The sequence below is a fragment of the Oculina patagonica genome, chromosome 2, assembly GCF_052425735.1.
Source record: "Oculina patagonica isolate OP01 chromosome 2, crgOcupat, whole genome shotgun sequence".
Classification (NCBI taxonomy): domain Eukaryota; kingdom Metazoa; phylum Cnidaria; class Anthozoa; order Scleractinia; family Oculinidae; genus Oculina; species Oculina patagonica.
The window spans coordinates 19,045,911-19,058,945 of record NC_135759.1 but is presented as its reverse complement, the minus strand read 5'-3'; the positions used below and the strand labels follow the sequence as shown (position 1 = coordinate 19,058,945).

At 38.8% G+C, this 13,035-nt stretch overlaps 2 protein-coding genes across 3 annotated transcripts in view; both read left to right on the top strand.

Moving 5' to 3' along the window:
* Window positions 1–9,085, top strand: part of LOC144643381 (NHL repeat-containing protein 2-like) — a 13,363-nt gene extending 4,278 nt beyond the window's left edge. Inside the window, exons 5-10 of the mRNA XM_078502596.1 lie at window positions 101–332; window positions 4,378–4,500; window positions 5,009–5,212; window positions 5,653–5,893; window positions 6,335–6,462; window positions 6,774–9,085. Of these exons, the coding sequence (XP_078358722.1) occupies window positions 101–332; window positions 4,378–4,500; window positions 5,009–5,212; window positions 5,653–5,893; window positions 6,335–6,462; window positions 6,774–6,908 (1,063 nt within the window). The 3' untranslated portion in view covers window positions 6,909–9,085. The remainder of the gene's footprint in view (window positions 1–100; window positions 333–4,377; window positions 4,501–5,008; window positions 5,213–5,652; window positions 5,894–6,334; window positions 6,463–6,773) is intronic.
* A 307-nt stretch (window positions 9,086–9,392) lies between these two features.
* The window catches only part of LOC144643379 (myoferlin-like), a 37,231-nt gene continuing 33,588 nt past the window's right edge, over window positions 9,393–13,035 (top strand). Inside the window, exons 1-4 of one of the 2 annotated variants that reach the window (XM_078502591.1) lie at window positions 9,393–9,563; window positions 11,387–11,442; window positions 11,843–11,934; window positions 12,592–12,691. In XM_078502591.1, coding sequence (XP_078358717.1) covers window positions 9,473–9,563; window positions 11,387–11,442; window positions 11,843–11,934; window positions 12,592–12,691 — 339 coding nt within the window. In that variant the 5' untranslated portion in view covers window positions 9,393–9,472. The remainder of the gene's footprint in view (window positions 9,564–11,386; window positions 11,443–11,842; window positions 11,935–12,591; window positions 12,692–13,035) is intronic. The other variant, XM_078502592.1, reaches the window with a different exon arrangement.

Below are 13,035 nucleotides of genomic sequence, written 5' to 3'. Positions count from 1 at the left end.
GGGCTTGTTTCCTACATGTTCATCTTCTTTTTCTTCTTCTTAGTGTTACAAAATACCATAGGAAGGAAGAGTTGCTAAAGAACTTGTACATTAACCTTAGTTCCCAGGTGCAAGGCACATGCCTTCGATTTGCTGGCAGTGGAGCAGAAGAGAATCGTAACAACAGCTACCCCCACAAGGCATCCTTTGCACAACCCTCAGGCATCAGTCTTGCACTGGAAAAACCGTTCAGGTGTTTGTTTGTGGCTGACAGTGAAAGCAGCAGTGTGCGGGCAGTAGATGTGGCCAGTGGTGGTACAAAGGCTCTTGTAGGAGCAGACAGGGACCCAACAGTAAGTGGCAAAGCGAATATGAGTTGTCACTGTTGCACAGTATTGGTCTTTTGCAGGTCATGGGGTTTTGTAGGGCATTTGTTAGAAAGTGTCTCTCCTAATCATCCTCTTTCGCAATACATGCTCTTGTTAAACTGCATGTCAGATGAAGGCGCATGTTACAGTTCAACTTAGAGATAAGCGAAGTCAACCTTCTTAAACACAGGTTTCAATACATGTGCTCAATGTTTGTTTGTTTGTTGCTTGTTTATTTACAGGTATAAGCTCATTATCTTCAAAGTTTCAGTTTGTACATGAACAAAACACATTTTGATCAAATTGAGAAATACTTCATTGTAAATACCGCCAACAAGGGACCTCTTCAATCGATTTCCAATCTTGATCAGCTACTTAAACTGAGGCGTTGACAGCACAACGAGTCTTTAATTGCTCTATTGGCCTTTTTAATTTTTTTAATGTCATCTATTTGGCTTCCTACTAATTTGCCATGCTTTAACATCTTCTTGAACGATTCTGTGTTGGAAATATTCAAACCTTAAAAACGCGTGGTACTTCTGTGCTGTCTGGTCATAAGTAAGGATGCCAGAAGTTGAACAGATTGATCTCGATTTCGTCATTTTTTCGACTTTTTTTGCTTGTTTACAAGCAAAAAGAAGGAGAATAGCGTTTACTGGGCTAAAATCTGAACCGGAAGGGATTGCATTCTTGTTAACTCTCAAGGGACTGTTTTATTTTCTCAAGGGAATACTTTCCGCTGTGGGTGATCTAAGCGCGTGACTTGTAAAGTGTCACTCTATAGTTGTGCTTCAGCACTTCCGTTCTTCTAGAAAAAACGTGACTTGTCAAATTTACAAACATTATATAAGAATCAAAAACGTGAGTAGCCCAAATCTTACGTCACATAACCAATTAAGAATGTAAGGGGTTCAGCGCTCGAAGGCAGCGAAGTTTAAAACGATTAAGAACGCAATTTTTACTAGTACAAGTCTTTAGGCGCTAATATTGATTTAACCTAAAATCACATAGCGAAAACACTGAAAGACCGCTTGGACATGTCCAAGCTATTTAAAACTACCACTACGTCAGACGCATGTCACGCGATCTCTCGCTTGTAGCTATAAATAATCATTCACCTATTTTCAGTTTGAATACTCCGCGCTCTGTTTGTGTGAAATATTTATTGTTGTGTTACTCAAGCGTTTGGCTCGGAGCGAGTACAAGTCGTACAATTTACCCGGAACGTGTTAAATATTGCAAAACAACGACTTATTTTCTGGATATCCCAATTTTTGTTTTAAGTTTACGGTATTTTGAGAATCGAAACGTTATCGAAACGTAAGTTGCAAGCTCTTTAATTTAACCTAAAATCACATAGCGAAAACAAAGACCGCTTGGACAAGCTATTTAAAACTACCACTACGTCAGACCCATGTCACGCGATCTATCGCTTGTAGCTATAAATAATCATTCACCTATTTTCAGTTTGAATACTCTGCGCTCTGTTTGTGTGAAATATTTATTGTTGTGTTACTCAAGCGTTTGGCTCGGAGCGAGTACAAGTCGTACAATTTACCCGGAACGTGTTAAATATTGCAGAACAACGACTTATTTTCTGGATATCCCAATTTTTGTTTTAAGTTTACGGTATTTTGAGAATCGAAACGTTATCGAAACGTAAGTTGCAAGCTCAGCAAGAATGTGTCAAAGCACGGGATACACGTCATCGCGCCAGGGGAATTACCAAAAGCTTGTCGGAAGACGCTAAACGGAGAAACACAATGGGATAGCCTTTATAGTCTACCCTTTTTTTTTGGCGTGATTTGGCTTTCTTTTAAATGAACTGGTTTGGGTTATTTTATTGAACATTCGGAACAAAATAAATATTTGCATGCGTAAGCAGGCATTTTTCCGGCTAGGCATGTGGTTTTAAAAAGCAAAAGATGACGTGGAAAGGAAATTCATGTCACGTTCACTCCGTGACTAACGCAAACACGACTTGTGTGTTTCTCAAGTGACTGCTTTTCTAAAGATTTTACTGTGCGGCGCCGTGCCTTTAATTTAGCACTGAAAGAGGTCAGGAGGTCAAACATTACCCGCGCCGCACGAACACACTAAAACGTTGCTAATAGTTAACCAAAGGGAACTCATTCCGTGACAATTGATTATTTCTGCTGAGTTGCACAATTTAGAATTGCAACATCATCTAGCAAAGCGCACTATTACTAAAAATAGATTTCGCCACATTATACCCCCCCCCCCCCCCCCCCTGCGTGAGTCGGACAACAATTTTAGTTTTGGCAAAGGCTTTGTATGGAGGGGAAGTAAGTGAAAAACAGATTGAAGGTATCCAAAAAATGGCCCAAAATTGAATTTATTAGTCGAAGATCCGGTAATGACACCTTGATTTCCACGGCGGATAGCGAATTACTATCGAATTATATAATTGCGAAGGATAGCACTTGTATGTTTGCTTCATTTAGGCACCGGAAAGATCGTCGGTTGCAAGAAGTTCAGAATTCTTCCCGAATTTGACGGCACTGATCGCCGGCCATCCGATCTGTTTCGACACATGAAAGATAGAGGGCGAAAATATTATGCTATTCAAACGCCTTTCTAATGGATTGACGGCGGGTTTGATTTAAATAAAGCTATTATTTATCCCCATTACTATTACAGACTGAAGCTACAGCTGCCGAGCTCGAACAGTGTATATTAAATAGTATCTGCCGTAACCTGCGATCAGGCGCCCTCCGCCGCGAAAAAAAAGAAAGCCTGATCGCAGGTTATATCTGCCGCGACAATTGTGTAACGAAATTGACCTCTTTAAATATTCGGGTCAGGCAAGGGGACCGATGCGACGAGCGTTTCTTTGTGTAATTTTGTGGTGGCATAAATCTGAGGTTAGCTCTGTTGTGTTGCAAAATGTGCCACTAAGAACAGTGTAAACGTTTTGCATTTCTCATAAAAATAAATGTTTTCTTTCAGCAAATCCCGGCAGCAAATCGGGCCTTTATAATCCATTCAATAACTGAGAGTAAAACATTTTACACATTTATTGAATAATCGCTCTGTTTGACAAACCTTTTGTTTCAAACCACGATTTGAGCTTTCTACGTTGCACAGGTAAGGCTTTCCGAAGTCCGAGCCAATCTGGCCATGGTTTTGTGAAACAATCGCTAAATATGCCTCCAAAGTGCCCGCCAACCATACATTGCTCTTACAGAGCGGTTTGTTTGTCCGAATTTTTGACTCACACCGGGGGTCAAATTCTGTGACGTCATTAGTGCGCTTCGCTAATTGCAACATCATTAAATGTGTTAAGTGATATTTATAAGCGTTTTTGTAGCCTGTTGTGAAATTACTTCCGGTGGAAGCAGTAAACGTTAAACGTGTCTTCCGTTCAGAAGTTAATGCATCGCCATTAGAAAAATAAACAGCAACTGTTTTGCTGGAAATGTAGTCGTTAGAAATGGGATGTGTAGCCGTAAGGTAAAGAATAACGAGGAGAAGCGGCTTTTGGTAATATCCAAACGAAAATTTACTTTTCAATGTCGAGTTAAGATTGCGTGACGAGACAAAAGGTAACTCTGTCGTGCGTAACCTAACCTGCGATCAGGCGTTATTTTTCTGCATTAAGCCGAGTAGAAATCTTTCTAACTCGAAAGGAAACAACTATTTCGATTAAACATGTTGAAGGCAAACGTCAAAGTTTACCTTTTTTAACCAAACCAAAGTATATGAGTCGCAAAGCACCCAGCCGTCGCGACTGACAAATACAGCATTTACTCCGCGAAAATAAAAAAATGCTTGAACTGAAAGACGTTTGAATTCTTCCATGATATGTTCGAACAACAATGCCCAGGATAAACCTTCTACTCATACTAACTTCATGCAAAAAAAGTCGATATCTCGAAGAGATCTTTGATTTGCATAAAATGTCTTGTAGCAATAAAATTGGCCTTTGCATTCACTTACCAAGTATGCATTTCTGAGTGCCCCAAATCAATATTTTAAATGCAATTGTTTCTGTGCCTGTCGTTTTCAGAATCTGTTTGCATTTGGTGATCAGGATGGTAAAGGTATCGATGTTAAGCTGCAGCATCCTTTAGGAGTGGCCTGGAATCCACATACACAGAAGCTGTATGTAGCAGATTCTTATAACCACAAGGTACTTGACTGTTATATTTGCATTACATTATTTTTATATCGATTTTTTTTTTTTAACAGGTAGAGCGGTTTTTCTATGAATTTTGTAAACCAATACCAAAGTATATGTAATCACACTGGGAAATCAAAACAAACGCACATATCGCACTGAACCAGTAAGAAGTCGAAGCAGAACCACGTGACCGGTGCAAGCGCGGGAAAACGTGCGAGGCCCTGTCAGTCACGATTGGCTGTGCCCCTGATTGGTTAACAGCATGTTTCCAGGTCCAGTGATTAGCAGAACGCATCGAAGGACGTTCCTCAACCACGTATGCGGACTACTTTCTACAGTCTACCGATCTCCAATCTTAAATGTACACCTCTTCGTTTAATTCCTTTTCCAAAACAGTTCCATAAAATTAAAACTCCCGCACTCTCTCTTCCCCCAGATTCGCACTCCTTTATAAAGTGAGATCAAAACTTTAAAAAAACTTTCCACCTAGACTTTTATAAACTGATCATTCCTGCAGATCAAAGTTATCGACCCATCAAAGAAGACCTGCGAAACATTTTTGGGCACCGGTAAACCAGGACTATCCTCTGAAGAAGGCAACGTACAGTTTGACGAGCCAGGTGGACTGTGTGTCAGCCCAGACGGACAGTTCTTGTACGTGGCAGACACTAACAATCACGCCATTCGAGTCATTGACATAAACACGAAAACAGTTTCACAGGTAAGAAGTCAGTGAACTGATGCCACTTTCCCCGTAACATAAAAGTTGCTCGGTGATGTTTACTGATCTGAGACTCTTCAAAATGAGAGGAGCTTATTTTGAGCCTTAAGCTTGTGTTAATGAAACCGGCAATCGGTATAACCGTTGCCGTGTTCGGAAAAAATTTCGTAAAATCTCTCAAACAGTTTCCGATCCTAGTGTCCAATCAAATTTTAGCGCAAAACTCGTGAATGCACGGAAAGCTATGACGTCAGCGTGGCTCCGTAAGGATACAGTGTACGTTATGTTGCAACTTCGCTGACAAAATCTACGGACTCAGTGAATTTTCGAAGATGGGATTCCGATCATTGAAGTTTACGTCGACATGCTACCCGTAAAACTTTAACATGTCGCATCAATCAAAGAGAATTTATATTTAAAACCAACTTTTTATTTTATAGCTAAATATCGTGGAACATTCTCAAATTTCGAAGGACCGAGCGGACGGCCAATCAAACCAAAAGCGCGCTGTGGCGAAACGGTTAACCTCGAAAAGAACGCCAGTCACGTGTAAAGAACCAGTCCACGTGACCAGTGGGTCGTGTCTGGAAGTGAAACTGGGCATTAGTCTCCCCGCGGGATGTTATTTGACAAAGGGTGTGACCAGTGATTGGCAGGTCGTGGTCTTTGAGCGACAAGAAGGTAAGAAAAAAACGTCCTGTTATGCTGTAGGATAATCTTAAAAAAAGTAAGCACAGGGAAGTCTAGCATTTGAATATGTTTTTCTTTTCACTCGTAGATCAATAAATAGCATGTATATGATCTCCATTTGTACCAAGGCACTTCACTCTTATGACGCCCACCCAGGTGTTAAAATCGGAACCAGTGAATTGTTGGGGTAGGCTGACGAAATGCTGGGAGGGGGTCACCTGTAATACATGTAGACTACCACTGCATCGAGAAGAAGAAAGTGCAGAAGGAGCAGCAGCAGCACTGAGCAGCACCCGTGGCCGCTTTATGCTACAGATGCTGACATGGATGAAGCACTAGGCCCAGCTGTGAACAGAAAAGGGATCGTTAATTAAAGGTAATGCTTTTCGTAAAAAAGCTTCTTAATGTTCTTCTTGTGGGTCTTAATTTCAGACAAAGAAGTTGTCAAGGAACAGTTCAAGCTGGAGCCTCCATCTGGTGTTTTGTCTGAAGATTCCCTTCTTGCTGTCTGTAACATCCGGCTGCCAGATGAAAACTGGGGACCACAAATTGTCGCACGGGTGAGTATCAGTATTGGATAAGTCTACCCAAGGTTGTACAGTACACACGAATTCTGTGATACTGTCCGTCGAAGATGCCTAACGGTCCGTACGGCGAATTGGTGTTGACGGACCGTAATTGCATTTTTGTCTTTAACATCATGCCTAATACGTAAGAAGGTTTAGGGGTACGTCGGACCATAAAGATCATCTAGTACAAATTAGAATGGTCTCTCTAGTGCCGGACCACAGACTGTTTCATTTCTTTTCAGCATTAAAGTGAGCTGTAATGTCGCAATGTTTGAATTCAATTTCTTCTTCCCTTCGCTTAGATTGAAGCAGTGATTTATTTCTGTGAACCAAGCGGGACATGCAGAATGGAGGGGCTTGTCTACGAAGTACCGTTGGTAAAAACCGACGGAGACGGCGAGAGTTCGCTACAAATAAACCATGACTGCAAACTTTAACTAAACCACGGTATTGTCATTAATGAGCAGTGGAGCTCTGGCAAAGAGAGGAGCTATCAACCTCGGCTATAAAGGGTGGGTGGGGGCCACGACTTAGCGTTTTAGATTTCTCAATCAAATAGACTTACCAAAGTACCATTTTCCTTTGTATAACACAATAGCCAGTGAAAAGGACTGTCTAGTACCATTTCGGCAGAATTTACATGTTTAATGGCTTCGCATAGTAGGAGTACTAGCTACCCAAAGTAGCTGTATTCGTGTCACAATTAGTACAAGTTTCGTCATAGTAGGTTTTCTAATTTAGTTACAATGCATGAAAAAATACATGGTATTTGACTATATTTGTGGATATAAAAATTAAAAAAGTATTACAGTCTACTCCCGCCTTGCGGACACCTCGCTATTACGGACAGGAGTTGAAGTCCCGGCGAATAAGAAACACTGAAAATAACTCCCGCTATTCTATTACGGACTTTCTCCATTGCGGACACCAAATTGTGGTGCCGAAGGTGCCCGTTATAGTGGGAGTTGACTGTTGTGATCAGTTTGTAAATTCTCATGACCTGGATGTTTAAACTTTATCGATATTTGAAGGAGAATTTTGTCGTTGATCACTATAAGGTGGACATTCAATGGATAATATGGTCCTAACTACTATACTAGGAGTATAGATGCTATTTTGACATAGATAGGTGGTATAATTTTCCTATTAAAAAAGTAGGTTTAAGCGGCTGGAGTTTTCTATACTACAGTCTGGTATTAAATAAGGAAATAAGAAAACACAGATAAATTAATATTTTTGCAACAAAAATTAGGCCATCCTAATAAAATGTTTCGTTTCCCATCGCCCGACCGACCCATTTTTTCCGGCGAAATGTAAAAAAAAAAAATCCATATTCACTAGTCAAAGAGGCAAGTACTTTAATTTACAAGCACACGATCTTGTTTTATTGACAACATTTGGTATGATGTGATGTTCTTGTCGTTAATTAACATCGATACTAAGTTTTTCAAAGGCTGTTTCGCGCCAAGAGCATTAACGATTGTTCCAACATTCTCAGCGAGATCGACTGAAACAAAATCTTTCGGTTCTGCATCTTCTGGCTTCTTTAATGAACATAGACCCCTTAAAGTGTTCTTTTTTTTTTTTGCTCGACCGACCGACCCACCATTACAAGAGACGGGGCGATGGGAAACGAAACATTTTATTGGCTGGCCTTAGGGACTGGTCAATAAGTACCAGGGGGGGTGGGCCGGAGCAATTGGAAAAGTGGTGGCTCGAAAATTAGTGACCCACCCCGTCCTTCTGGCTCAAAACTGACTGACCCACCCCTGATAGGGGGTTGAAAATTACATGACCCACCCCCTTTGCTAAAAAAATCAAGGGACCAATCATTTCTTTATCATCTGTTAGGTGTTGAAGGTTTTTGATTTGACTTCAGCTTTGAAAGTGAAATTCCCTACATAGACATTTTCCCTGATGGGCACTGCTGTTCCATGTACGTCTTTTTCCATTTCTTAACACACCAAAGAAGGACGAATTTATCACTTCTTTTAATAGTCTTTTTTAAGTTTTCCACATATTTGTGTGTAATCAGTATGTAATATTAATTCATAATCAATTTTTGAAGAGTTCATATTTTTATACAGAAATTAATAACAGAAACTACAACCACTGTCCATCATTCATATTTGTAAAGTGTTTCAGTAAAGAGTTTACTGGTATTAAAAGGCCTAAAGCCCAGAATCTATGCAGGTTGAAGAGAGACTGGCAAAAGCGATGTTATGATCACAAGCCATCTAGGGGGGTCATGGGGCATGCTCCCCCTGGGAAATTATTTATATTTGGGCCTTTTGAAATCGCTAGAAATTCATTTAAATCTGTTCACATGGAGAAATTCATCAATTTTATATACTGATGAATACAACTTTTCTTGGAACTATAACAGTTTAAAGTTAGTGAATAAATAAGATGACCCACCCCCTACGTGTAGTTTAAAATTACGTAACCCACCCCTTTTCGAGGGCTCAAAAAGAGTCTATCTGTGGGGTTATTACCTCATATTTCGTGCCCATATTGGACGAACAAAATGTTTTCAGATTTAAAACTGATTAAATTGCAGATTTATAATTATTCCTCGAATATTTGTCTTTTGAATGTTGGTGCCAAAAATAAATTTCACTCAAAGACCAATACACAATATCGATTTTATATACAAAATTTAGAAACCGAAATTCCACGATTTTGCTTTCTTTTAGTTTGGAGCAAACTTGTCGAACGCAGTTTTGAATTATTTTCTGTCGTGATTATGGAGCGTGGAATTTAACGAAACGTAAAAAAATGGAAACTATTTAATATCTCAGCCTACGCCAAGCCGCTTATTGTGCATTTGTATTTGTTTAAATGTGGTAGCGTAACGCTCATTGATATGCAGAAAGATCGGTGAATGGGTGTGAGGCTCTCTGTGGAAGTGAACCGTGTCAACTGAAGCCACCCTGGCAATTGCTCGTGTAGGATTTCGGTTTCGCGATGGTAGTTTTGTCCTGTTGAACTACAAGGAAAAATGCTGAAAGTCACCGTCCAACGAGCTACCGACCTTCCCGACGTCGACTCTTTTGGAAAGAGCGATCCGTACGCGAAAGTTAGCTTTCAAGGTAAGTCAGTTGATTCCACTCGTTTGAGTTCAAGTATGTACAAGACTTAGGTCTTCGAGCGTTCTTTGTACAACAGTAAAGCACGCATAACTGCTATCCGTTTAAACGAAGAAACTTAGTTTAGACTCGCATAAGCGAACAGTGTTTGATGCAGCTTAAATAAGTTTTTAAACTTTGGATATAGTTTAAAGCGACAGGATAGCTTTATTTCAGTTTAAACCTTGCATAATTAGCTTCATTGCTATGCAGAATGTTCACGTAGCAATTTTTCGCGTTCCAATATTTTTAAATTTTGGAAACGTTTTAAAACTTTCACAACAGCTCATTTAGTTTCTAGTTTCTAAAAGGAAGGCACTTAAAGGTATATCGAGCTTCTAATAACAGTTTTTGATTTTTTTCTAGAAACGTTGAAAGCTGTTTACAGTTCATAATTGTTTTTACAAAATCAGCGAAGCATTTCAAAATCCGCACGAATTTACATGTAAACTTGGTAGAAACCTCAAACAGTTGCCTTCGCTTTCTTTATGTCGAAATGCTTCGAGATTTGTTATAATGTCTTTGAAAGCAATCTCGTATGACAATGAATCGTATTGAAAGACGCAGTTGCCTCTGACTGTATGAGAGCGGAAAGAATTTAAAATCGCAATATTCCAACGTTTAAAGTCACATTGGCCCGAGGCAATGAAGTAAGAGTTTTTTAAAATGCACAATCGCAAATTAATTAGATTTATGTTGATATACCACAAACTTCGTTTGCGATACACGATTCCTACCCAGAGGTCCTGCTAAATTTACCATTTAAACGCGGAATAGTCACAAAACGCGGAGTATTGAGAAAAATTGAATATATTGATAATGCTATGAACAGACGGGAAGGGTGTTTATGGTCTCGGTCCACATCTCAAGCGTAAATTTATTCCACCCTTTAAAAAGTCGGCATTGGTTAAAGTTCTATTTATTTTCTATTACACATAGTTTGGGTAAATTAGCCCTTCAACAATGTTGAAGGACGTTGCAAGCTTTCTACCGGGAGCTTTGGATATTTCAAATAATTTTTTAAAAGCTACCGAAACAAATATTCAAGTTATGTTCTATATTTGTTTTCGTTTAGACTTTGGCCAAATGATTGACAATACAGGGCTTTTATTTTCTCTTAAATAAACTCTTGAAAATGCCGATCGTCTACATTGAGATACTTGGAAAATAACTAAATAACGATGCATTTTGTAACGCCATTTCCGTTTCCGGCAGTATATTCTTTCCTGTTGTTAACTGTTCTTTTCAAGCGAGGAATAATTTTTGTCCGAGTTTAAATTATATACATTTTGCCCAAGGCTCCTCTTCCATGGCGACGTATTTTCGTGCTTGAAAGAATGTGCGAATTCTCGCACTAATCTTTGATTTATTTTCGTTAAAATAAATACCGATATTTCACGGTGATTGTATAAATTAAACAAGTCACGTGACCACTTCATTCGGAAAAATCAAGAACAAGGTCATAACGTATAAGCTTCACCAATTTGATTTCATTAGGCAGCGATGTTTAGTTTTCATTGTCTAAACATGGTTTTGTATGTTTTTCTGGAGTGTTTCGTCTTGACAGTTCTAAGCCAGAATAAAATATGATGAAAAAAATACGCGGTCATTTTTAATTTCTACAATGATATTGCTCGTTGTAATAAGAAAGTAAAATTTAGGCCGTTGGCTTAAGGAATAAGAATGTAAGAGATAGACTTTCTCAAAGTCCTTCTACGCGCGGTAGAAGAAAGTCTAAAGAACTAATTCTAGAAAGAATTCACGTTTGTTTTTAATCCTACCCACAGGAGATGAAAAGAAAACAGAAGTTCAAAAGGACAATTTGGATCCTGTCTGGAATCAGGTATCAACACGCACACATAGTTGAAAAATAGAACTATTAATGTTTTGTCGATAAAACCATAAAAGCGAAAAGCTCATAACACTTTTAATATACGTCCTTTTTACTCAATTTGCTTGTTTTCTCATTTCTCTGTGTCTAATAAAAGCCTTCGCCTTTTTAAACTGAAAATAGTACAAAATGTGCTTTAAAATTATCAAATGTACTATCTTGTTTTGAAAGTCTACGAGTCGTCTTTCGAAGTGTAGCTAGGAAGTAGCACAGTAAAATCTTGTTTTTGTTGATAAAAGGTTGTTTTTCTTTGAAGAGGTGTAATCCTTTAATTTTTGGAACTTCCTAAGAATAATAGAAGGTATAAGTAGTCTGGAAAAATAAAGACGCATGCGTTATCATTTGATTGCAGGAGCTTCAATGGGACCTTTCAGGCAAACCGTTGTCCCCGGATGACAAACTGTCAATCGAGGTCAAGGACTATGAGAAAGTTATGACGAGAAAGTAAATATCGTTTCCTTTGCTTTTTTTATTCAATTCCATTAGTTCCTTTTTTTGTTGTTTGATTATTTCGAGCGAAGGAATAGTTCCAACGCTGTGGGATGCCATTTATGATATTAAAACCAAAAAGTTTCGGAACTCAGCAGGTTTTAATATTTCAGCTTTTAGTGTTTATGTAAGTTACGGATGAAAAACTGAAACAACGATCAGAATGAACCGCCGAGTGAACAGCCAAACATGTGCATAAGCACAAGAATGGTCTGAACAAACAGACTGAGCAGACGAAGGTCGAAAGTGCGACAATGTATCAAAATTAAAAAGGGCTAAATCAACACATCTCATATCTTACTCGTAACATTTTCTAAACGGAGTCATAAACACGCAATAAATCTTTATTTTTTATTGGCTAACAGCAGCGCTTTTCTCCTTAACTTTGATGCAGCTGATGAGCTTGAGATGACGCCAACACAATCTTTTGCATCCTAGCTTGTATAGCTTTGGTAATCATCGGAATTTCTCGAGAAAACTTCGTACTTGCTTACGTAACTTCCTTGTTTAGCTTTTAAATTGAACGTTGATTAGATCTGTACGAAAATGCTTCGAATGATTGCATGTACCGCACTAATTCCCTATTCTCTCTCTGTTTTTTCTTCTTTTCAGGCTCCTGGGTAAGGTTGAAGTACCCCTAGGAGAATTGATTTCAAATAAAGAGATTGAAAGACCATATGACCTTGTAGATGGCAAAAACAATCCTACCCTGGTAAGCAAAGAAATAAACATTAAAAATGAGCAGCTTTGAACAACGCAAAACAATTTTGCGTTCGTCTGCTTTTGACTGATATATGGAAACATAGATCCTAAAATTGACTTTATTATATACTCACCTCCTTATCGTGTGTTTCTTTTGTTTGTTTGTTTGTTTGTTTGTTTTCTTGTTTGTTTGCTTGCTTGCTTGATTGCTTGTTTGTTTCTTTGTTTGCGGTTTAAAGAAAATCACTCTGTTTACAAAAGAAACGTCAACCAAGTTCACAGAGTAAACGAGTCGTTCGCGTTTGTCCATATTGGTTACACTGTCTGTAATCACTGCTGTCACTAAAGTTATAT